General features: G+C 45.1%; 1 protein-coding gene across 3 annotated transcripts; it reads right to left on the reverse strand.

Annotated features, from left to right (window-relative positions):
- Positions 1 to 1142: 1142 nt before the first annotated feature.
- On the reverse strand, positions 1143 to 22834 carry LOC131187310 (ribonuclease P protein subunit p21-like). Of its 3 annotated transcripts, none has more exons than XR_009152517.1 (7): positions 22424 to 22779; positions 14608 to 14656; positions 12880 to 12980; positions 11729 to 11811; positions 5849 to 5995; positions 2058 to 2348; positions 1143 to 1261 (listed from the first exon to the last, which is right to left on the reverse strand). XR_009152517.1 is itself a non-coding variant. In XM_058161569.1 (7 exons), the coding sequence occupies exons 3-7, from the start codon at positions 14653 to 14655 to the stop codon at positions 2209 to 2211; spliced, it is 519 nt and encodes a 172-aa protein (XP_058017552.1). In that variant the 5' UTR covers position 14656; positions 22424 to 22500; positions 22795 to 22834; the 3' UTR covers positions 2002 to 2208. The 3 variants fall into 3 exon arrangements, 2 of the variants coding, with proteins under 2 accessions (XP_058017552.1, XP_058017550.1); XM_058161569.1 differs by lacking the exon at positions 1143 to 1261 and adding an exon at positions 22795 to 22834 and having other exon boundaries at positions 2002 to 2348; positions 22424 to 22500; XM_058161567.1 differs by lacking the exon at positions 1143 to 1261 and having other exon boundaries at positions 2002 to 2348; positions 22424 to 22500; positions 22676 to 22810.
- Positions 22835 to 25239: the final 2405 nt, after the last annotated feature.

Genomic DNA, 25239 nt, shown 5'->3' on the forward strand with positions numbered 1-25239 from the left:
ATTTTCATGGCCCTCTTCTTGATTCGTGCAGTATACAGGTCCTCAATGGAAGGCAGGTTGGTAGCAATTATTTTTTCTGCAGTTCTAATTATCCTCTGAAGTCTGTGTCTTTCTTGTTGGGTTGCAGAACCGAACCAGACAGTTATAGAGGTGCAAATGATACTCAATAATTCCTCTGTAGAACTGAATCAGCAGCTCCTTGGGCAGTTTGAGCTTACTGAGTTGGCAGAAAGAACATTCTTTGTTGTCCTTTTTAATGATGTTTTGATGTTAGCTGTCCATTTTAGATCTTGCGATATGATAGAACCTAGAAATTTGAAGGTTTCTACTGTTGATACTGTGTTGTCTAGTATTGTGAGAGGTGGAAGTATGGAAGGGTTTCTCCTAAAGTCTACCACCATTTCTACGGTTTTGAGTGTGTTCAGTTCCAGATTGTTTTGGTTGCACCACAAGGCTAGTCATTCGACCTCTCGTCTATATGCGGATTCGTCATTGTCTCGAATGAGACCAATCACTGTTGTGTCATCTGCGAACTTCAGTAGCTTAACAGATGGATCATTGGAGATGCAGTCATTGGTATACAGAGAGAAGAGAAGTGGGGAGAGCACACAGCCTTGGGGGGCCCCTGTGCTAATTGTACAGATATTTGATGTGATCTTGCTTAGCTTCACCTGCTGCTTCCTGTTTGTTAGGAAGCTTGTGATCCCATATTCTTCCTGGATATCCTTATCTATCCCCTTCAAGTGAATAAAATTGTTCCAAGTTTCTATGGCAGAAATAACATTGACAAAGGAACACCGTACAAAAACCTTTAGCAAATCAAAATATGCGACACCTCAGCCGTGGGAAAGGAGAGAAATAAAAGAATAATCCCACATTGGTTCTGTATGGCAGAAGAAGAGGCTGCAAAGGGAAACTGGCAGGCGTTCAAATACCTGACAAAAGTAGAATTCCAATAATTGTTTTTTTTCCTGACCTTGAAGGATTCACAGTCTCATAGTTTTAAACTATGAGATACACTTTTATATATACACCTTTAGCTTTAGTACTTCCCCTAAGCAGAAAAGAAAGATAAATTGAGCTCACTTGTTAGAAAGCACAATGCAAGTACTGTACACGTGTTTTAAAAACAAATTTACTTCCAGTTTCTGGTAATTTATCTGGTACACAAAAGTGACATGAGGCTGAAACTTTCTTTTGTCACCTTTTCACTAAGTTCTTCTGACAGGAACATCAGCGGTGCTTCAGATCTGAGGTGCACCTAGATAAAAAAGTGGCAGAAACTGAAGTCAGGACTGGCAGCATTGGAAAAGAGGCATTCCTCTGGTCACAGAAGTGGAAAAGGGGGCACATTCTTAGACAGCAGTGGTAGAATAGTGAAATACGTGTCAAATACATTTAACAAACAAATAAATAAAACACAAATAAGCTACACTGAAGCAACTTTCAGGACCAGAGCGTGGGGGTGGGCTGTTCCTCTGTTTCTTTAGTTCCGGGGTATCAAACTCAATTTCATTGAAGGCTGCATCAGGGTTGTGTTTGAGTGGGCATAGCCAAGGTAGGCGTGGCCAACTCGACCTCACTCGTGTCGGGGGCACCTGTGGGGGGGCCTGAGTGCTCTGCCAGAGAAAATGGGCTCCTGAGCTCTGTTTTCAGCTGCGACAGCTTCCTGCAGCCCTCTGCCAGCAAAAAAGGAGCTCGGAAGGACCCGAATGAGGCCCTCCCGAGCTCCATTTTTGCTGGCAGAGGCACCGCAGGCCAGTCCTTCACTGTTTCCAGGGCAGCCCCGCAGGCCAGATCTAAGCACCCCATGGGCCGGATCTGGCCCCCCCAGCCTTGAGTTTGACACCCCTGCTCTAGTTGTACAGCATATATATTTCTTTATTAAATTATGTATGGCTGCCCATCTCACCAGAAATGACTTCAGCATTGGACAGCAAAAAATATGAAAGACTTAACGTGTCAAAAATAGTCATATTAAAACTTAAAAACGATAAACACCCAAGGGATTAGATCAGCAAAGATGCCAAGTTTATCCTAAAATTAAGACCACCAACTCATTGAAGTTCTTCAAGTAGCAAGTTGAACTTTTGGAAAGTATAATTCCTCGACTTTCTCTTGTCCTGAATGTCATCTTGCTGGCTTCTTCCATCCAAGGCAGGTGATTCACTCCTGGGTTACAAAAATGAAACAATCCCAAGGCAGATGTCACTTCCCACTCTTTGCTCCTATTGACTGGGTGCCAGCTGTGATAGAGGCAAGACAGTTGCACGGACTGGAACTCGGGACTGTTGCCTTTCCCATTTGGGAGGCTTTGTGTGGCTCTTGTGCTGCACTGGAGGTCTGGCCTAAACATGGGACACAAGGAGAAGGTTTCACGATAAGTCTGTGGATGCCAGTTGCTAAATGGCTACCTGCCCTTCTCCTGCCCTAATGCTATGCAAATTGTCCCTTCTCTCTATCTCCTTCCTCCCAGTTCCAACTCTAATGATTTCCCTGGCTAATCTAGAACAAGGAACCACAGATCCTGGATCCATCTAGGACTTGTTTACGGCAAAATTACGTTCTTTTGACAGGACTTTATGGATAATACAGGATGGCTGAATGGCATTTATGCTGACTAGAAATATTACAACTGTGATGCAGGAATAGCAATTCTGGTTCCTCATCTCATTTTCTTTTCTGTGGCTCAACCTCTCTCATCTGGAAGCACCCACACTTTGTCCTTAGTTTCATCCCTTTTAGCCAGTCTTCACATGTTTTATTTTAATCGACCCAGAACTTTATTCTTTGCTTAGCTACTCAACCAAGTTTAACGCTGTTCCGAGTATTTGGGATTCAAAATCAAACTAGCAAGAGAGAGAGAGAGAGAGGGAAGGAGGAGGGAGATAGGACAGATGTGGGGAAAAGTACTTAGGCCAATTTATCTCGAAGTAACAGTAACAGAGTTGGGAGGGACCTTGGAGGTCATCTAGTCCAACCCCCTGCTCACAGACCTATACTAGGGGTTCGAACCGCCGACCTTTCTGATTGACAAGCTCAGCGTCTTAGCCACTGAGCCACTTAAGGAGCCGCCACTTCACTTCACGGACAATGGTCTCTATCTCTAGAGCAGGGTGGAGAACCGTGGCCTTTTTAGGACTTGCTGGCTTAGGAATTCTGGGAGTTGAAGTCCACAAGTCATAGAAGGGCCATGGTTCCCCACCCCTGCTCTAGAGGTTCAAACATCACATCATCACATCTCTTGGCCGTTTTCCTATAATCCAGTTTCAAGATCTTCTAATGCTGTCTCTTACAAATATCAGTGCTTCTGAATGTTCATAATTAGCCACACAGTCACCTCAGCTATCGTGCGTTTATTGTTGTTATGGTCCTTCAAACCAACTGTGGTTGCGTGGACCCTTTTTTCTTGGCAACGTTTTTGCCAAGTACCTTCTTCCTGGGGCTGAGAGAGAGAGGGAAGGTCTGGCCCAAAATCACCCAGGTGGTTTCCATGCCTAAAGTGGGACTAGATATCCCCCATTCTTGTCTAAGCCTATTACAGGTAGTCTTTGGCTCACAACAGCTCATTTAGTGACCATTCAAATTTACAATGGCACTGAAAAATGTGACTTATGCTGAGATATATACCAGAGACATAAAATATTTGATCGTGAACATTATTACAGCAGCTAGGATTGTGTTTGCTAAAAATTGGAAAAATGAGAAATTACCTTCGCAAGATGAAATAATTAGAAAAATGATGGAATGTGCAGATGAGTAAGTTAACATTTGAAATCAGAGAGCAAGAAGATAAGCAATATTATAAAATATGGGATTTGTTTTATAAGTGGTTAGATGGAAAGATATGTTAGAAAAGATAAATATAAGATATATGTATGAAAGAGATATTTATTCTGTGAAAGCACAGGAAGATATGTTAACATGCATGCAGCACATTGTAATGAAATTGATTTGATGAGTTTTCTTTTTTATGTTTAAAATAAAAAAAAAAAGTGACTTATGGCCGTTTTTCATAATTACGACCTTTGCAGCATCCCCTTGTTCATGTGATCAAAATGTGGACACATAGCAACTGGTTCATCTTTATGACGGTTGCAGTGTCCCGGGGTCATGTAATCCCCTTTTGCGACCTTCTGACAAGCAAAGTCAATGGGGAAACTAGATTCATTTAACAACCAGGTTACTAACTTATGAAGTGCAGTGATTCACTTAGAAACTGGGCCAAGAAAAGTCTTAAAATGGGGCAAAACTCACTTAACAACAGAAATTTTGGGCTCAATGGTGGTTGTAAGTCGAGGACTATCTGTACTGTATAGTAAACTGGCTCTCTTTCTCCATTTCTACCCTTCAGCAAATAAAATTCAATATAGTTAGCAAACATAGTTGACAGAGAACAGCGTAATCTTAATCGACAGTAGGAATGGGCCCCTTAAGATCAAGCTGCATGTCCTCCCTAAACTTATTTTCTGAATTCCTTCCACACTTTTTTGTGTGAGTCACTGCTGACTCATTGCGACCAGACAAGATCTTGCAGTTCTCTCCTGACAAGGTTTTTTCAGAAGTAGTTTCCCCTTGTTTTCTTCTTCTTCCAAGGGCTGAGAGAATGACCGGCCCAAGGACATCCTGCTGGCTTTGGGCCTAAGACCGGACTGGAGATCAGAGTTTCCCCCCTTAATGTGCCTTAACCACGATACCAAACTGTTTTTCCCCTCCCCTTCCAGGCCTAGTTGCTGAAAATCAACAAGGAAAATAAATAGGTCCTAAAATAAATTTCCCACAAAGAGAGGAACACTCTGATGCTCCACCAAACGTAGGATAAATTTTAAAAAGGCCTTCCCTCTGTCAAATTTGCCTCAAATTTGTGGTCACCACAACCCTTGCTGTTGCAACAATATGGTGGGTTTAGCTCAGGGGTGAAATGTAAAATGTGTTACTACTGGTTCATTGGGCATGGCTTGGTGGGTGGAGGTAATGTGACTGGGTGGGCATAGCCAACTTTAAAAAAAACAAACACCTTTTAAAAGCATTTTTTCTACAACCTCTTCGGCGATCAGGCAACTCAGCTGGGATCACCAGAGGAGCCTTTTAAAAGCTTTTTTTTTTTTACAACCTCTTTGGCTGAAGAGGTTGTAGAAAAATGCTTTTAAAGGGTTCTGACGATCCCAGCTGAGCCACGCAATCATCAGAGGCTTTTAAAAAAACTTTTAAAAGCATTTTTTCGGCCGAAGAAAAAATGCTTTTAAAAGTAAAAAAACCAAACACAACCCACTGATGATCGGGCGGCTCAGCTGGGGCGGGGAGGCAGGGATTTTTGTTACTAGTTCTCCGAACCACCCGCCACCATCGCTACCGGATCAGGTGATCCGGTCCAAACTGGGAGCATTTCACCCCTGGTTTAGCTGTGAGGCAACTAAGGTTGCTCAAAAGCAGGGGTGTCAAACTGGGTTCTTTTCGAGGGACAAATCAGCATTGCAGTTCTCTTCCACGGGCCAGCTGGGGGGGTGAGATGGGCTAGACGCTTTCTGCAGCACACTGCTGGCCAAAAAAGAGCACTGGGGGGGGGTCATGTGCCCCCCCACCCCCCATGCCCCATTTTCAGCCTGGACGGCCTCCTGCAGCATTCTGCCGGCATTTTGGCTGCCAGAGGCACCACAAGCTGGTCCTTTGCTATTTCCCGGCCGGCCCTGTGGGCCAGATTTAAGCACCTCGCAAGCTGGATCTAGCCCATGGGCCTTGAGTTTGACACCCCTGCTCAAGAGGGACCTTCAGGCACAAAGCAAATGTGACCTTTTTCCTCCGTTCCTAGCAGCTCTTCTCTCTCAGAGAGTTCCCAGCATTGGTTTACCTTTGGTGCCTGCACCGGCTGGCGTTTGGTTCTCCAGCAATGCCTCAGGCTGCTCCGACCACAACTTGTAGTCAGGGTTACTGAGGAAACGCTTGCTTAGGCCACAGTTCAGGCACTGCACAACAGTCCAACGTTGATGACGGCGCTCTGGTTGGAAACATGGAAGAACGAATCATGTAAAAGGGGCCTGGAACAGAAGACTCTGCCCTCCCTTCCCACTTAGTGACCGTTCGAAGTTACCACGGCACTGAAAAAAGTGCCTTATGACCATTTTTCACACTTACGACCATTGCAGTGACCCCATGGTCATGTGATCAAAATTCAGACATTTGGCAACTGGCATGTATTTTTTGACGCGGGTCCCAGGGTTATGTGATCACCTTGTGCCGTCTGACAAGCAATCAATGGGGTAGCCAGATTCACTTAACAATCCTGTTAACTAACTCTTAAATCCTCATGAGCAGAGGTCTCCAACCTTGGCAATTTTAAGCCTGGAGGACTTCAACTCCCAGAATCCCCCAGCCTACAAAGCTTCTGGGAGTTGAAGTCCTCCAGGCTTAAAGTTGCCAAGGTTGGAGACCCCTGCTCATGATTACGACTCAGTCCAAGCCTGCCGTTGCTGGTCGCCGCTGATTGGCGGGAAATCACAGCCCCCCTATTGATTTAGCAAAGTTGCCTTGTTCTGTTAGCTATTGTTGGTTAGCAATAAACATATTGTGTTTACTCAGCCTAGCCTCAGACTCTTCTTGCCCGGTTCTCCATACAGAGCACTAATAACTGCAGTAATTTCAGCATTTCAGAGGGAGGGCAGGTAGCCTTCAACTTATAACCATTCATTTAGTGACTGTTCAAAGTTATAACAGGACTGAAAAGAGCGACATTTTCATGCTTACAATCATTGCAGGAGCCCCACGGTCACATGATCAAAATTTGGCTACTGGGAAATAAGTCTCCCAGGGTCATGTGATCCCCTTTTGTGACCGTCTGACGAGCAAAATCAATGGGGAAGCCAGATTCATTTAACAATCGTGTTACTAATTTAACTATTGCAGTGAATCACTTAACAACTGTGGGAAGAAAGGTCATAAAATGGGGCAAAACTCACAACTGCCTTAGCAAGAGAAATTTTGGGCTCATTTGTAGTCGTAAGTCAAGGAGTACCTGTAACTAAATCACTAGCCAAGCTCCCTAACTTTCCTTGGCAACTTCTTTTTTTTTTTTGGTAAAAAGTTTTATTTTCATTTTCCAACAACCTATTCAATATACAGTCTCTTATTCAACATTAATCATTAACTTTCATTTGTTACTTATTCGGACCTGCCCAGCTACCACTTCCTTCCTTAACAAACCTTTCCTCCTCCCTTCTCTACTTTCTTCTACTTTCTTCATCCTTCCTCTCCTTCGCTTTTCTACGTCCTCTCCTCTTTCCCTACTCTTCTCTTCCACCCTTTCTAACCCTCTCTCTTTCCCCTTTCTTCTTCCTCTCCTTTCCCCCTTTTCTACCTCTCTCTTTCCTACTTTCTTCTACTTTCTTCCTTCACTCCTCCTCTCCTCTCCATTCCCTTCTGAAATGGCAGCTGAGCAGCCCGCTTTCATTTCAAATTATTTCTATTTCTTAATTACATATCTTCAATCATTCCTTTACATTGATCCTTCATTTCCCCCCCTCCCCCCTCCCACCCCCGGAGACTTCCCAGAACAAAGTACAGGGTATAAAATTAACAATCATAAATTAAAATACAACATAAGTCAAATCCATAGTCTAAGGTCTCTCTCTAAGACCTTAACTCCCCTTCCAAAAAACAAAAAAATACATTCTTCTTCCAGTCCATTATATATCAGTCCATTCCACTCCTAAAATCTTCAGAATCTTCCAATTAAGTTAGTATTTCCAGTTCATCAATAAAATATCTTCATCAATTAAGACCAAATATATATCCAATCTTCATCGATCAAGACCAAAACGATATTCCATCTTCCAGTATTCATCAGAAATTCTTCTATAATATACCTTTCTTCCTTAAACAGTGTCCCAAATATAATTCATATTTCCAGCTTAAATTTTTAAATTTTTATCCAATCTCCAAAAGTAAACAATATTCTATCTTCTCATATCTTTAATATCACTTACATAAATCAAATAACATTGCTAATATTAATATTTCTTCAATTTACCTTACATCTGTCAGATAACATTATTAAAATTATAACTTATATCCAAAATATATCAATTATAACAATTAAATTCTATTTAACCAGATACCAACATTACCTCCATAAATTTTTCTATCGTCCAAAGGTTAATCAATATTCCATCTTCGCATCCCTTTATTCCTCACATATATCAAATAGTGATATACCCAAAATATGTCAGTTATAAAAATTAAACCCTATATATATATATATTAAAAAAAAAAGATACCATCAAAATCACATCTTAAGCATTCTCCTTCCCCTTGTCTTCTATCTTACACATTTCCTTACATTTTCAATCTCCAAAATATCACTTACATAAATCAAATAACATTGCAAATATTAATATTTCTTCAATTTACCTTACATCTATCAAATAACATTATTAAAATTATAACTTATATCCAAAATATATCAATTATAACAATTAAATTTATTTAACCAAATACCAACATTACATCCATAAATTTTTCTATCTGTCCTCCAAAAGTTAAACAATATTCCATCTTCCCATTCCTTTATACCTCACATATATCAAATAGTGATATACCCAAAATAAGTCAGTTGTAAAAATTAAACCCTATGTATATATATTAAAAAGAAAATACCATCAAAATCACATCTTAAGCATTCTCCTTCCCTTGTCTTACACATTTCCTTACACATTTTCCACCATCTGCTCACCAATCAGCTTAACATCTAACAATAAAGACTTTCCAATCCTTAATATATTGGTGTAAAAATCTCTTGTTTAAAAACTTATTAAGAAAAGATAAGCCTCCAAAAGTTCCTATTAAAAAAAAAAGTAAAGAATAAAAAAAATATCCATATTTAAAATGAAGAAATTTGCAAGATTTTAATAGTTAGCTGTTTGCTTAAAAACCATTCCTAAACTGTAAAATCTGCCAAAAAGAGAAAAAAAAAAGTTTCAATAAACTTTTCTTCTTAAACATTGTGATAAAGAAAAAGGTAAAAGGAGAAAAAAATCATTAACAATTCTTGTTCATTCCATTTTAAAAAGTAGCTTGTTATGCTCTTCTTCTTTATAGCTTCGCTTTCCTTTGTATATTGCAAACGCCATTTTAACTCCACTCAAGTTGAAAGTTAGTTCAAAGGAAAGCTATTTAAGAGCTGAAGTTAAGATTTATTACTTGCAAATTCTCTATTAAAAAAAAAAATAAAAAAAAATTTCCGTATTTGAAATGAAGAAGTTTGCAAGATTTTAATAGTTAGTTCTGTTTGCTTAAGAGCCATTCATAAACTGTAAAATCTACCAAAAAGAGAAAAAGAAAAATTTCAATAAACTTTTCTTCTTAAACATTGTGATAAAGAAAAAGGTAAAAGGAGAAAAAAATCATTAACAGTTCTTGTTCATTCCATTTTAAAAAGTAGCTTGTTATGCTCTTCTTCTTTATAGTTTCGCTTTCCTTTGTATATTGCAAACGCCATTTTAGATCCACTCAAGTTGAAAGTTAGATCAAAGGAAAGCTATTTAAGAGCTGAAGTTAAGATTTATTACTTGCAAATTCTTGCTAGTCCTTCTGCTTTGCTCTGTCTGTGTTGAATTCTCTTTAGGAATAAATCTTGGCACAGAGATGGTCACGGCTTCTCGTTCTGTGTAAACAGAAGCACCCTGGGCACGGAGCTTCGTCAGGGGAGCTCTCACCCTTCAATCCCCTGGTTAAATTCCAGGGGATCCCGGGGAGCTCTACCCAAATCCTGACCACTCTTCCCTCCCCCTTCACCCGGGGGAGGGAATTCCCAACCCGTTTGACAGCCCATTTACGCTGTCAGGGACGGTTTGACGAAACCCAGGGCAGACGATCCCAGAGGAACGTCCACGAAGCCTGCGTTGCCAAACGGAAGTCCTTTCCTTGGCAACTTCATTTCATGGATTCTACATCAAAAAGACCGTTAGAACAGGCACGTACAATCCGCAGCCTATGGGCCCCAAGCGGCCCTGGGTAGCAAATACAGTGACCCCCATAAGATCGTAAACTTTTAACATTATATGTAATTTATAAACATTAAGTATATTATATATTTTATATGCAGCCCAAGACAATCCCTCATGCCTCAATGAGGCTCAGACTGTTGTGGTCTGCTAGCAGCCTGCGGAGCTGGCAACGGAGTCAAACAGCGATGAGGCTGAGGAAGAACATGGGCCAGTCCTGGAGGCTGGGGAAGGCCCGGATGAGGGCTCTGCATCAGAGGCTGAGGTGGGGCCAGGGCCATCGGGGAGTGAGGTGCGGACTCCAGAGACTGACAGAAGTGAGGCAGAGGAACAGGAGCCTGTTCCTAATGCACGTATGAGAAGAGCTGCCAGAACACAAGAGCAGCTCAAGCAAAGAGGAAAACTCAGGAATAGGGCCAAGAGATCATTAGCCCCTCCCATAAGGCTTAAAAGACCAGCAATGGCGTTTGGGCTCTTTGCCGGAAAACAACATTGATAGCTTTGTCTTGTTGCATTTGTTTTGTACTGGTGTCTTCCGAACTTTTGCCAAGAAAGGCCTTTGGCAGTTTGCCTAATTGGACCAAGATTGGTGATAGAATTGAGGAATTGCGTTGGGAGGAATTTGCTTTAATTTAGTTGGACTATGCTGAGAATGAGTTAATTCTCAGCTGTTCTAATAAAGCTTGTTTGTTTTTTACACTGACTGAGTTTCCTACTACCTACTTGGCCAGGGTCACAACACAGACAAGCTGAAAGGTTGGACACGCGTGGCTTAGAAACAGAATGTGAACAATTGATTGCAGGTATCAAGTATGGGCTGTAAAAATGAGAAAAGCTAAGGAAATAAAAAAGATGCTTTCAAGACATGCAAAAATGGGAAGGTTTTCCAGCCACCACCTTTGTCAGCATTATAACACTGCCGTGTTGAAATGCGAGGCTACAGGAGAAGACGTGGCTTTGTGGCCACTGGGTGAAAAGAAAGAAATCGAACTGGGAAATGCAGGTCGTTCCTCCCCCCTCTCCCAGAGTCCCTCTTCTGCACCTCAACCCTAGCATCCGTTTACCCCAAGAGGAAGGGGCGTCAACCATATCAGATTCTCCCGGGTAACACCTCTCCTGCGCAGTCTGTACTGGCTACCTGTGGTCTTTCGGGTGCGCTTCAAGGTTTTGGTTACCACTTTCAAAGCACTCCATGGCTTAGGGCCCGGGTACTTACGGGACCGCCTGCTGTTACCTTATGCCTCCCACCGACCCGTATGCTCTGACAGAGAGGGTCTTCTCCGGGTGCCGTCCGCCAAGCAATGCCGGCTGGCGGCCCCCAGGGGAAGGGCCTTCTCTGTTGGAGCACCTACCCTCTGGAACGAACTTCCCCCCAGTTTGTGCCAAATATCTGACCTTCGGACCTTTCGCCGGGAATTAAAAACTTACTTATTTATCCAAGCGGGACTGGCCTGATTTTAAATTTGTTAAATTTTAAATTTTGTAATTTTATATGGGGTGTTTTTAGGTTGGGTCAATTGACGGTTTTAATTCGGCCATTATCGAATATGTATTTTAAATTGATATTTTAACTTTGTATATTTTTATTGTTTTATGTATGGCTGTACACTGCCCTGAGTCCTTCGGGAGAAGGGCGGTATAGAAGTTTAAATAAATAAATAAATAAATAAAATTCTAGAACAAGAATAACATCCAGGCAGCACTGCAAAAGAGGAGAAGAATGTAATACTGACTTCTTTGGCGAACAGTTGAGCTGACTCCAGGAATGAGAAGAGAGAAGCAGGATTTGCAGATGGTCCTTTTTACGGAAGGGTCCCTGCACACAAAATCAGATGATCAATGAATTTGCAGCACTCAACTACCCTTGTTCATTATCTATACCAGCTTTGCTGGTTGAGGAATTCTGGGAATTGAAGTCCACAAGTTTTCAAGTTGCCAAGGTTGGAGACCCCTGAGCTATACTATTTATAGCCAACCACACACTGACAGGGTGTTCATAACAAACTAAGATATAATGTGGTTTTGGTTAGGGAAGAATCTAGTTTTTGCCTTAATGGGATATGTGAGTATCCTCGTGGCTCGGTGCAATACATGAACCTAGCCAAATGTAACATCTTGATTAGCAAAGTTGTGCTATAATGAGGTATGAACAGAATCGCTGAGTTCATGGCCAAAGTGAGATAGCAACCAAAAACCACCCAGCTCTTCTAAACCATTGTTTGCCAACCTCATCAATTTTAAGAGATATGGAGTTCATATCTCTTAACTCTGCAGGCTAGGGAACTCTGGGAGTTGAAGTCCAAACACCCTAAAGTTGCCAGGTTGGGAAATACCAAGCTCAGTCTGATCAATTTCAGTTTTGACCCATAATGCCAAATTTAGAAAACAGTAAAAGAAGAGTGTCAAAAGAAGAGGAATTTAGAAAAGGTTAATTAGGAGAAAGTGATGTGATTTCTATATTGGAGCAGTTAAGAGCAAAAACTGTATCAGATGCCAAAAGTTCATTGAAATCTCAAGGCAGCCATGAATTAATCTGTATGATAGTAGTAAAACTGGCATTTTTTTGGTTGGGAATTATGAAGTTCAAACAAACCTTAGCTCTATTTATTGAAGTCTCATCAACTCCAGTCTCACTCCTAAATATGGATGCACTGTTAACAATTACAAAATTATTCCCCATAAAGAACACGAGAATAAATAAAGCATTAATAATCCATGTCAGATTACAAGATTTTTAAGAAAAAAAAAATGGGCAACAGGGAGAAAACAGGTTTAAAAATGGGAAGAAAAAAATGTTACATTTATTGCTGGACTGGAAACAGTATCTTTACCCTAGAATTTATACCCTGCTTGTAATCGCCTCCCACAAATGATGGCTACTCACTGTCTCAAGACGAGCCGCCGGCTGATGTTGTTTTGGGTGTGACAGTAGAAACGAGCCAACTCTTGATTATTTGGGTTTTGGGCGAGCACACAATGCGCTGCCTGTTTAAGAAAGAGAAACATTCTTATCGCCTCCCAGATATTCAGGTTAAAGGCATCCTACGCAGTCCAGTTGCCTCATAACAAAGGGATCTTACAGAGAATCATCTTGATCCTATTAAGGCCTTGGTTGTAAAACATATAAAGAATCGTAGCGCATCTTAAAAGCATAAAAGCATTTTTCCGAGTATAAGACGCACCTTAGTTTTTGGGGAGGAAAATAAGAAAAAAGCTGATTGGCAGGTGGATCGGCCTCCCGGAATACTCCCAAATCAGCTATTCCCAGAGGTGAATTTTAGCAACAGGTTCCTTGGTTGTGAGCTCTGTGCCTTGCTTTTTTTTTCTGCCTCTGAAACTCCATTTCAGAAAAAACTTTTTTCTGCCTCTGAAAGCCTCCAAAACAACTTCAGAAAAAAAGCCTCTGAAGCTCTGTTTGGGGGCTTCTTTTCTGAAGCTTCTTTCAGCCTCTGAAACCTCCATTTGAGAAGCTGGGTGGGGCTACATTCGGAGTATAAGACGCACCCAAATATTCAGCCTCTTTTTTGGGGGAAAAAGGTATGTCTTATACTCCAAAAATTATGGTACATCAATTTTCTTGGGTCAGATGTCAGAGCTCGAGTAGCATAATGTGATCACTAAAGTAGGTGTCTTATTTTAGTACAAGACATTGATTGGCCAGATCCTGAAAGATGGTGTCTTTGTGAGAAAGTCTTCATTGATTCTCACTACTTGGGCATGAGGGTCATCCTTGGTGATTCCCACTTTGGGAAGGGTGACATTCATTATTTCCCCATTATAACTTTTGGATTGTGGGCAATCTTCCTTGAAAGTCAAATGAGCCCTCTAGTTGATTGCTTTCCAAAGTAAGTCAGGATGAGGTACTTCCTTTTGGCGATTGCTTATAGGGCTAATCTGGATCTTACAAGAATGCCCTGGTTTATTGGCTGAAAAATTCTGGGAGTTGGAAGTCCACACATCTTCAAGGATCATTATGTGAAAACAGGATCAAATTTGTCATGGGATGGGAGAAGGGACAAGTTGAAAAACAAATTTAGGATTGTGAAGAATCCAGAAGAAGAAAAATCCCACTACAATCCTGTAGAATTTTGCCAACTCCTCCATTTTTAACCCCTCCTCCCTCTTGGTCATGTGACCAAGCCTGATATATATTCAGCCCACTCTGTGGTTCCTAATTCACATATATAGCATTCAGCAGGAACACATAAAGACCCCAAGCAACCAATGCACAATTAGTTACATGCCCTGATTTAACTCTGGGGAGAATATGCACACATACAGTACAAAGACATGTAAACGTACCATGTTCCAAGAGTAGGAACATGGATATGCACATATACATAAGCAATACAGGAAAAAAATAGATGCCTCCTATATAGGACCTGTTGGGAAAGGGGTTGAAAAAAATTCCAGAAACCGTGCTGTGCATGCTGTTTCTGCATTGCTTTTAAAGGACTTGTCTTTCTGACTGTACCCAAGGGAAAAACATGAATTTCACATGCATTTGTGAGCAAATTGGAAACTGAGGCATAGCTAAGGGTCATTTCCCATTAAAACCCCCATTTTAAACAGCCTAGTGAAATTAATTCCTATGCCGGGAAATTTTTCTCACCTGATAGAGGAAATTCAGTCTCTGGAAGGCTTCTTTGTCCTTTATCATGCTGGTTAAACAATGAAGTAATAAAGATATCTTAAATTATTTAAGTGACAAAACAACTGACAGCATGCAAAAAAAGGGCTATGAACAACAGTAATTTTTTTAAAAAAAGTTTTGCTTATATGGATTGGATTCTTAGAGTTCGAGAGATATCATAATATCAGAGGCCCTGATTTTTCTGATATAATAAAACTTCAGATAACCATTAAGTGGTCAAAGGATTCCAAGTGCCAAACATTTCAAAGCTTTCTAAATGCTGCCATGTGGCTATCTGGATTTGACGATTTTATTTCTGAGATTTATCCCCATTTTAATCCTTAACAGACTCTATGCAATTACAGAATATAATACAAATAAGGCAATAGTAACAAATACAAAATTATATTAATAATACACATTACAGTAATTCATTTTGGTGTCATTGATCACAAAGTCCTTTGAGATAAGTCCAAATTTTACTAGCTTCCATAAGAGAAGGGGTCAGTCTTGTCTCAAACTCTCCTTTAGGAGGGGAGCCCGATAGACAGACAGATAGATAGATAGACAGACAGACAGACAGACAGACAGACAGACAGACAGACAGAGAGAGACACCCAGTGCTCTTCAACATTTTCATAAAAGATCTAGATGACAGGATAGAAGAGCAACTCATCAGGTTTGTGGATGACACAAAGCTGGAAGGAATTGTTAACACTCTGGAAGATACATTCAAAATTCAGAAGTATCTTGCCAGACTTCAGCATTGGACCCTATCCAACAAGATGCAGTTCAGTGGTGAGAAAAAGAAGACCCTGCACTTAGGCAGGAAAAACCAAATGCGCAGGAATAGAATAGGCAATGCATGACTCAACAATAGTGCCTGTGAAAAGGATCTAGCTGTCCTGGTGGACCATCACTAAAATATGAGCCACTAGTGTCCTGCAGCTATCAAAAGAGCCAATGCAGTCCTAGGGCTGCATCAAAAGAAGGATAGCATCAAGATCACAAGCAGTGATACTAACGCTTTATTCTGCACTAATGTGGCCACATTGCATCCAATTCTGGTTACCTGTTCTGTTTCCCTTCCCCCAATACTCCCAGCAAAGAGTCCGTCAGAGGCCTTCCTTTTTTTTTCCCCTTTTATTTACATAGATACATGTCCTGGCCACGTCTACCCACGGGCCTGCCAAGTTTCTGGAGATAACGAGGAAATTATAGATAAGGCCAGAATTACTCACGAATATATTCTTTCCTCCATTGAAATAGTTAGCTCGCGCCAATTCATTAGCTCGCGCCAACTCATTACTTTGTCCAAGACAAAAAACCAGGAAGTCCCGCCTCCTATTTATAGTCTCTGCAGATGTCACTGCATGACAATTATGACTTGGCTTTGTCCCAACTCTTCCGCTGCTGCGCACGATCAAGCCTCACGTGACCTTGCATCGCCTCCAAAACTGTTCTTGAAGCCAAATCAGAAGGAGGCTCCATGGAATCAGGCTTGCCGGCCCCTCCTCCCTTTGAGTGGGTGCCAGGGAGGAAAGGGCTCAAGAGAAGCAGGGCTGGCCAGGTCTTCCCCTCACTTTCTGAATCATCCGAGTCCAGGAGTCCGGGTCCAGGAACCTGGGTCACAACACTATCCTCACCGCAGGGCCCTTCCCCGGGCTGACGATCGGGATGCGGTCGAGCTGGGTTCTGCTCATGGAAGGCCTGCACCAGGTCAGGGGCATGAACGCCGGAGGCATCTACCCAGGAGAAATCAGTCCCGTATCCCTTCCACGCGATCAAATATTGGAAACGACCTTCAGCCAGCGGGAGTCTCGTGACGCTGTGGACTTCAGATTCCTCCGATCCGCCCTCGGCGACAGTGACGGGTGCTGTTGGGCACCGAAGGGGACTCGTGTGGCCTCAGGAACCAGAAGGGACCGTGAAAACGGGTGGATCCGCATGGATCGTGGCAGGTCAGTCGGTAGGCTACCGGGTTGATGACTGCCTCGACAGGGAACGGGCCGATGAATCGGTGGTCCAACTTTACCGGGCGGTCGGACGGGAGGTGTTTGGTGGAGAGCCACACCGGTCTCCAACTGCCAGCGGGGCGTTGCCGTCGGGAGCGGTCGGCGGACCTTTGTAGTCCTCCTTTGCCCGATTCAGCTGCTGACGTATCAACTGTTGGACCGCATGCAATTCCGCCAGGAAGGTCTGCGTTGGGGAACAGGAGAGTCCGTGGTGCCAGAGGGAAGAGCCGCGGATGGTACCCCACATTGGCAAAGAACGGGGTCATCTGAGTAGAGGTGTGCTGAGAGTTGTTAAAAGCAAACTCCGCCAGGGACAGGTAGTCGGCCCAGTTGTCCTGTTGCTGGTTGATGAAGCAACGGAGATACTGTTCCAGTATACCGATGACCTTCTCTGTACCCCCGTCGGTCTCCGGATGGTGCGATGACGACAGACATACCTGCACCTCCAACGCGGCCATCAGGCTCTTCCAGAAGCGGGCTGTGAACTGAACTCCGCGGTCCGAAACCACCCTGTCCGGTAGACCATGGAGGCGGAAGATGTGCTGCAGAAAGAGACGGGCCGTTTTTGCGGCTGTGGGCAGTCCGCGGCATGGGATGAAGTGTGCCATCTTGGTGAGCATGTCCACCACCACCAGCACCGTGGTGAACCCAGAGGACAGCGGCAGGTCTGTCAGGAAATCCATAGAGATCGCCCAGGGTCTGTCGGGTGTCGGCAAGGGCTGGAGGAGCCGGAGGGCCCCGTGGCGGTCTTGGCTTGCCGGCACGGGACGCAGGATGTCACGTAGGCATGTATATCATGCCGCACTCGGGGCCACCAAAAGGTCCGTGTCACCAGGTGGAGGGTCTTGAAGAACCCAAAATGTCCTGCTGCAGGGTTGTCGTGGCACTGGGTCATGACGAGGGCTCGGAGTGGTCCTGTGGGCACATATAATCGCCCCCGAAACTTGAGTAAGTCCTCCTCCAAGGTCCAAGGAGACGGGGCCCACCTCCGCCTCCTTTGCTGCGACCAGGCGCCCTGGCGCTGCGCCTCGCACCTGGGCCCGCAAGTCCACTGGCTCGTGCTGCGCGCCAAGGCTTCTGCCGCAGCACTGTCCGTGGAGGAAGGGGTCCTGGCGCAGAGGTACTCTGGCTATGGACAGGGCATCCGCCCGTTGTGACCGCTGGGAATGTAGGTCACGCGAAGTTGAACCGGCAAAACAACGACCACCGGATCTGCCGCTGGTTCAACTTCCGAGCTGTGGTGAGGTGCTCGAGATTCCGATGGTCCGCTCGACCTCCACCTGATGTCGGGCCCTCCAGATGGTGTCGCCAAGCCTCGAATGCAGCCTTGATAGCCAGCAACTCTTTTCCCAGATAGTGTAGTTGCGCCGGAAGGGTTGAGTTTCCGGGAGTAGTAAGCGCAGGAAAAGTGTGCCACCATTCGCCGGAGCCTGTAGCAGCACCGCCCAGAGCCACATTGGACGCGTCCGCTTCCACCACAAAAGGCCGGAGCGGTCGGGATGCCTCAGGACGGGTTCCGTGACGAAGGCTTTCTTGAGGGCTGTGAATGCTTCTGCTGCGGGGACCCCACCGAATGCAACCTTCTTCCTGAGGAGCTGGGTAAGTGGAGCTGTCAGTGTGGCAAGCCCGGATGAAGGTCCGTAGTAGTTGGCGAAGCCCAGCAGGCGCTGAACATCCTTCACCCGACGAGGGCTTCCCAGCTACACAAAGCTTCTACTTTACATGGGTCCATGGCTATGCCTCGGGCGAGATGATATGCCCGAGGAATTCTATGGAAGTCCGGAAGAAGACGCATTTCTCAGCTTGCATTGAGTTGTTGCTCCAGGCGTTGCAGAACCAGACTGACGTGTCGAAGGTGGCTTTCCTGGACCGGGAGTAAATCAGGATGTTCAGGTAGATAACCACGAACCGATCCAACATGTCTCGGAACACGCTGCTCATGAAGTGCTGAAAACGGCGGGAGCATTGGTCAACCCAAATGGCATGACAGTGTATGAGTGTCCGTATCGGTGCCGAATGCCGTCTTCCATTGTCTCCTTCTCGTATCCGCACCAGGTTGTAGGCCCCGGAGATCGAGCTTGGTGAAGATCGTGGCCTCCCGCAACCTCCAGTAGCTCCGGATGAGCGGCAGGGGGTAGCGATTCCGCACCGTAATGGCGTTGGGCGGTAATCACAGCATAGGCGCAAGTCCCTGTCTTCTTCTTCACAAAGAGGACCGGGGCCGAGAGGGACTTTGAAGGCCGGATGAACCCTCGGGCCAGGTTTTTGTCCAGGAAGTCCCTGAGGGCGCCAACCCGGCCCGACATGGAATACAGGCGCCCCACAGGCAGTGGTGCGTGGGCAGAAGGTCCACGGGCAATCGAGGGCCGGCGCGGGTAGTCGGTCCGCCTCCTTCTCGCTGAACACGCCGGCGAAGTCCGCCAGCTCAGGAGGCAAGGTGATGGCAGCGGTGGGGACGTTCTGGCGGCACAGGTGTGGCGGATGTGATCGACGCACTGCAGACTCGGGAAAGAGATGGTGTTCGCGACCAGGCCACCTGAGGATCGTGGGTCCGCCAGGCCATCCCAAGGACCAAGGAAAATGAAGGTCCGCGTGACATAAAACTGGATCGCCTCATGGTCCCCAATAGCCAGGCGCAAAGGCTGGGTGGCAATTTAATGGGGCCGGACACCAGTTCTCGCCCATCAATTGTCTCTACCGCATCGGAGGGTCCACCGGAACCACGGGACCGCAAACTGGGTCACAAAGGCCTGGTCCATAAAGTTTGTTGTGGCCCCTGAGTCCACCAGCGCATGCGCCTGGAGCCCGTCCGACTGGTTCCCCAACCATATCCGTGTGTCCAGAATCAGATGCCGATGGGGCCCAGAGTCTACTTCCAACGTCCAGTGGGGTTAGTACGTGCCCGACCTAGGGTTTCCCGAGGTCGGGCCTGCCCGCTTCCGATTGGTCACGCTGTGATTCGGGGACCGGCGCGTGCCCCACTTCGCTTGGGGCAAGAAGCGGCGAAGTGGCCGGGCTCCCCACAGTACAGGCACAATCCCCTTGGCGCCCGGTTCCGCCTCCTGGGCTGTCAGGCGAGGTCTGGCCGCTCCCAACTCCATGGGCTCTTCCGCAGTTACAAAACGTGGGCGACCCTGGGTGCTGGTGGTGCAGGAAGGGGGTGCAGATGTCGACGGGCGGGTCCCGGGGTGCGACGGGACGGTCGCTTGCAGACGGGCATCGAGGCGGAGACAAAGGGCACCAAGTTGTCGAGGGTCCGCGGCGCCCACGCCGGGCCAGCTCGCCTTGCAATTCCTCTGAGAGTCCCTCCTGAACGCCCCACCAGCGCTGCATCATTCCAGTCAGAGTCCTGGCACAAAAGACGAAATTCGCGATGTACTCCTGCAGGGGCGTTTCTTGACGGAGTTCCTTAAGGCGCCTGGTTGCCGCCAGCATTCGAACGGGTCCTCATACATGGTGCGAGGTGCTGCCAAAACGCTGTTGGTCCGCCAGCAGGGGCTGTCCTGGAGCAAGAGGGCGTGGCCCATCGAGCAGCCGAGCCGGAAAGAAGGTTAATCACGAAGGCCACCTTAGCCCGGTCGCCTGGGAAATCCTCTGGCCTCATAGCCATGTAGAGCTGGCACTGTCCCAAGAAGGTCGGGAACATCTCAGGCTGCCCAGAAAACTTATCCGCACGGTTATCGGGCACTGCGACGAGGAGGAGGAGTGGGAGGATGGGGGGCTGCAGGCACATTCCTGGCAGCAAGTTGGCCTGCCAAGTGAGCCACTTGCTGCTGGAGCTGTTGATTAGCTGCTTGTAGCTGCTCTAACTGCTGCTGTACCTGCTGCTGATCCATCTTTGGGAAGATGTTTTAGTCAGGTCTTGGACAAAATGTTCTGTTTCCTTCCCCAATACTCCCAGCAAAGAGTCCGTCAGAGGCCTTCCTTTTCCTTTTATTTACATAGATACATGTCCTGGCCACGTCACCCACGGGCCTGCCAAGTTTCTGGAGATAACGAGGAAATTATAGATAAGGCCAGAATTACTCACAATATATTCTTCCTCCATTGAAATAGTTAGCTCCAATTCATTAGCTCGCTAACTCATTACTTTGTCCAAGACAAAAACCAGGAAGTCCCGCCTCCTATTTATAGTCTCTGCAGATGTCACTGCATGACAATTATGACTTGGCTTTGTCCCAACCTGCTGCGCATGCGACACGTCACGTGACCTTGCATCTCCCAAAACTGTTCTTGGGCGCCAAATCAGAAGGAGGCTCCATGGAATCAGGCTGTGCCGGCCCCTCCCCATCCCTTTGAGTGGGTGCCAGGGAGGGAAAGGGCTCAAGAGAAGCAGGGCTGGCCAGGTCTTCTCCCTCACTTTCTGAATCATCCGAGTCCAGGAGTCCGGGTCCAGGAACCTGGGTCACAACATTACCACAATGCAAAAAAGATGCTAAGGCCCTAGAAAGAACGCAGAGAAGAGCAGCAAGGATGACAATGGAGGCTAAACCGTATGAAGCACACCTGAGGAACGTGGTATGTTTGCCTTAATGAAAAGAAGGCTTAGGGTAATATGATAGCCGTCTTTCAATACTTGAAGCACTGTTCACAGGGAAGACGGGGTCGATTTATTCTCCAAAGCATCCAAGGACAGGACAAGAGGCAATGGGTAGAAGCTTGTCAGAGAGAGATCCAACTTGGAACTAAGGAGAAATTTCCTGACAATGAGAATAATTAGTGGCATAGCTTGCCTCCTGGAGTTGTGGGTGTTGTGTGAGACTCCTGCCTTGGGGGAAGAGGGTTGGACTAGAAGACCGCCAAGGTCCCTTCCAGCCCTATGATTCTATGATTGATTGATAAATCTGTTTGGAAAAATCTTAGCCTTTTGGTACCATGCACGGCAGTGATCCCAACCTTTCCAGCTCTATGCACTAGTGGTAGTGGTGGCAACAGGGGTGGCAGCAGTGGGGTGGGGTAGGGGGAGAGAGATGATTCTGTGCAAGTGGCGTGCACGAAGCCCCATTTGTGCAAATGTAGCTTTGCCTGCTTGCCAGCCACTTGTGCAGGCCAGTTCCTACCAGGCTGGGACCTGGTTCTAGGCTGTGGCCCAGGTGGGTTGGGGACCTCTGATGTAGAGCTTTAAAGGTAGCACTAGCACTTCAAACTGCACTTTGAAAGATATTTCTAACAAGTGCAACACCTCCAGCAATGTTATACATGTCAGAAACATGAGTGACTCACTCATCCAACATCACCGACTTTAAGATGTGTGGATTTCAACTCCCACAATTACCCCAGCCAGCATGAGAAAAATCACATCGCTTTGTTTCTCTCACTTCCCCCTTCCCTAGATTTGGAATAGGAAAATTAAAGGATGCTACATTGCCCCCCCAACAAATTGTTACAATCCATTAATTCCATTAATTTTGGAGGGAGATAGCAGGATAAAGATAAAATAAAATAAAGATGTTGCTACAAAGGGATCTCCTAAAGCAGGTCTCAACCTTGGTCTTTAGAGACTTGTGGACTTCAACTCCCAGAGTCCCTCAGCCAGCAAAGCTGGCTGAGGAACTCTGGGAGTTGAAGTCCACAAGTCTTAAAGGCACCAAGGTTGGAGACCCCTGTCCTAAAGGGATCTTAGATGTGCAAGAACATTTTGGCGCCCACCTGTAGACTTTTTTTCACAATACTGTTTTGACCCTTCTTATCTATATTTTCATCCATCCCATATGTAAGGTGCAATTTCATGGGTAGCAAAAGGCTACGAATTCACGACCATTCCATTTCCATTCACTCACCTGTGTGATCTGGAGACTCGCTTCCTTCTTCTTTTTTCTTGCTCAAGTGCACTCTTTTAGTAGGCAGAGGATGAACTCTTGATGGTGGAAAGAGAAAGGAGCCTGATTAGTTACAGAAACAAAACAAAGCAAAACCCTATTAAGAAAACCTGCATACTCCATAAAATATATAAAGAAAGCGGACAGGATTCAAGGCTACTATTAATATTCTTTTCTTGGGCTTAGCCTTTGATGACCCACATCCGCCTTTACCCTTCTCGGCTGAAGCTCAGGCGCCGCGATTGCACTGATTAAAATACAGTAAAACCGGCTTCCTAATTCCGCGCAAAGAGCCTCTCCGAGTCCGTCGCTCTTAGCAAAACGAAGCTAACCGCAGTGCATTTTTCTTTCCCGGCTTCGTGGCACAAAGGCTTCTGGGAAATGTAGTGCCTTTTTTCATTCCATTGAATTGAACTACAACAGGTAGGTAAGCGTTCGGGCTCGAAACGAAAAAAGGGCTTTGGGTACCGGCGTAGTTGCGCATGCCCCGTAGTTTTCCTTGTAGGGAAAACGTGTTCCGCTAACTTAACGCAAAAGGCCAGAAAAGGGAATCGATTAAAAAAACAAAGCAAAACAAAAATCCCTCGGATCTTTCTGTTTCGGCTCTGAATTTTGCAGGGCACAGCGCCCTCTCCCGCACGAATTAAGAAACTCGAATGCATTAATTAATTAATGACTACTTCAGCTTCAACCACAACAATACAAGAGCAAATAATAGATACAAACTCAAGGTAAAGCGCTCCAAACTCGATTGCAGAAAATATGACTTCAGTAACAGAGTGGACTTCAGCAATGCCTGGAATGCACTACCTGACTCTTGTGGTTTTTTTCCGCAAACCCCCAAAACTTTAAACTTAAACTGTCTACTATTGACCTCACCCCATTCCTACGAGGTCTGTAAGTGGGGTGCATAAGTGCACCTGCAAGCCTACCATCCCTGTCCTAATATTTCTTTTGACTTACTCTTTTCAGGTATCCAAATTATGTTTATACTTTAACCTGTTATCTTATATATGTTTGACAAATAAATAAAAAAATCTGACTCGTGCGAGGGTGCCTTCTAGTCAGCGTTGACGCCTGGTAACAGTCGGGAGAAGTCCCTCCAGATTTCTTAAATAAAGTTTCAGGACTAGTTTGTCCTGAACTCGCACTAAAACTCCTCTGCCTTCAATTTTCCTAACAAATATACGCTCACTTGCAAATAAGATGGATGAAATACTCCTCTTAAACAAATACTATTCTGATTTTCGCAATTCAGCAGTCCTATGCTTCTCTGAAACCTGGTTAAATGAATCCATTGAAAATAGCAGCCTGAACATTCCAGGATTTCAAATTGAACGATCAGACAGGGTTCCAGAAACATCTGGTAAAAAGAAAGGAGGAGGCTTATGCCTATATATTAATTCAACCTGGTGTCAAGATTTTAACATAATTTACAAATTCTGTGACAACAATTTAGAGACTCTAATTATCAATTGCAAACCTTACTATTCGCCTCGTGAATTTTCCTCATTTCTTCTAATTGCTGTTTATGTCCCACCACAAGCCTGTGTAAACGAGGCATTATGAACTCTAGCTGACCAAATCATGGAGGCTGAAGCCAAACACCCTAATTCACTGGCCATTGTTTTGGGAGATCTAAACAAGGCAAACTTAAGGAAAGAACTACCAAAATACTTTCAGCATGTCAATTGTCCCACCAGAGGCAAGAATACTCTAGACCACTGCCACAACACTAAAAGATGCCATCGTCTTTACCACGTGCAGCTGTAGGACACTCTGATCATTGCATGATTCACCTTGTACCTGCTTACAGGCAAAGACTTAAAGCCATAAAACCAATAATTAAATCAGTGAAAACCTGGACGGAGGAATCAGAATTAAAGCTACAGGCATGTTTTGACTGCACTGATTGGAATATTTTAAAGATACCTCTGCAGACCTGGATGAACTCACAGATACTGTAACATCATATGTCAGCTTCTGTGAAGACCTATGTGTACCTACAAGGAACTCGAATACACAGTAATAACAAACCTTGGTTTACACCTAAACTTAAGCAGCTACATTCCAAAGAGGAAGCCTACAGAAAAGGTGATAAAATGCTGTACAATCAGGCCAGAAATGCACTAACAAGGGAGATAGCAGCAAAAGAAGCTACTCTGAAAAGCTAAAGAATCAATTTTCAGCAAATGAACCAGCAAACATGTGGAAAACTCTTAAAATATCACCGCTATGGCAAACCTCCTTCCCAGGCTGAAGGTAATCAACAACTGGCAGATGACCTGAATGAGTTTTACTGCAGGTTTGAAAGGAAACTACAGCCACCTATCTCCACAACCCCATCTCAGACACACCAACAACAGCCAAGCCTCCTACAACTGACCCCATTTCATTGGGTTCACAACCCTAGTGATCACAGAAAAGGATACTGCAAAATCCCCATTCCGTCCGCACTCCTGGGGGAAGGATATTGAAAAATCTCCATTCCCAATCCACTCTGGGGACAGCCAGGGGTGGTATTTGCCGGTTCTTCGAACTGCTCAAAATTTCTGCTACTGGTTCTCTGAACTGCTTGAAATTTCTGCTACCGGTTCTCTGAATTGCTCGAAATTTCCGCTACCGGAACCTGTCAGAACCTGCTGGATTTCACCCCTGGTCTGAGATATCATGAATCTCTTGACAAGGACTTTTCCTGGCCAAATCCTCTGAATTAAGGAGGTCCTTGCATTTTTTCTCCTCCTCTACTGCTCACTCACCTCAGTTCTCGGCTCCCC

Source organism: Ahaetulla prasina, unplaced genomic scaffold, assembly GCF_028640845.1.
Source record: "Ahaetulla prasina isolate Xishuangbanna unplaced genomic scaffold, ASM2864084v1 Contig25, whole genome shotgun sequence".
NCBI lineage: Eukaryota > Metazoa > Chordata > Lepidosauria > Squamata > Colubridae > Ahaetulla > Ahaetulla prasina.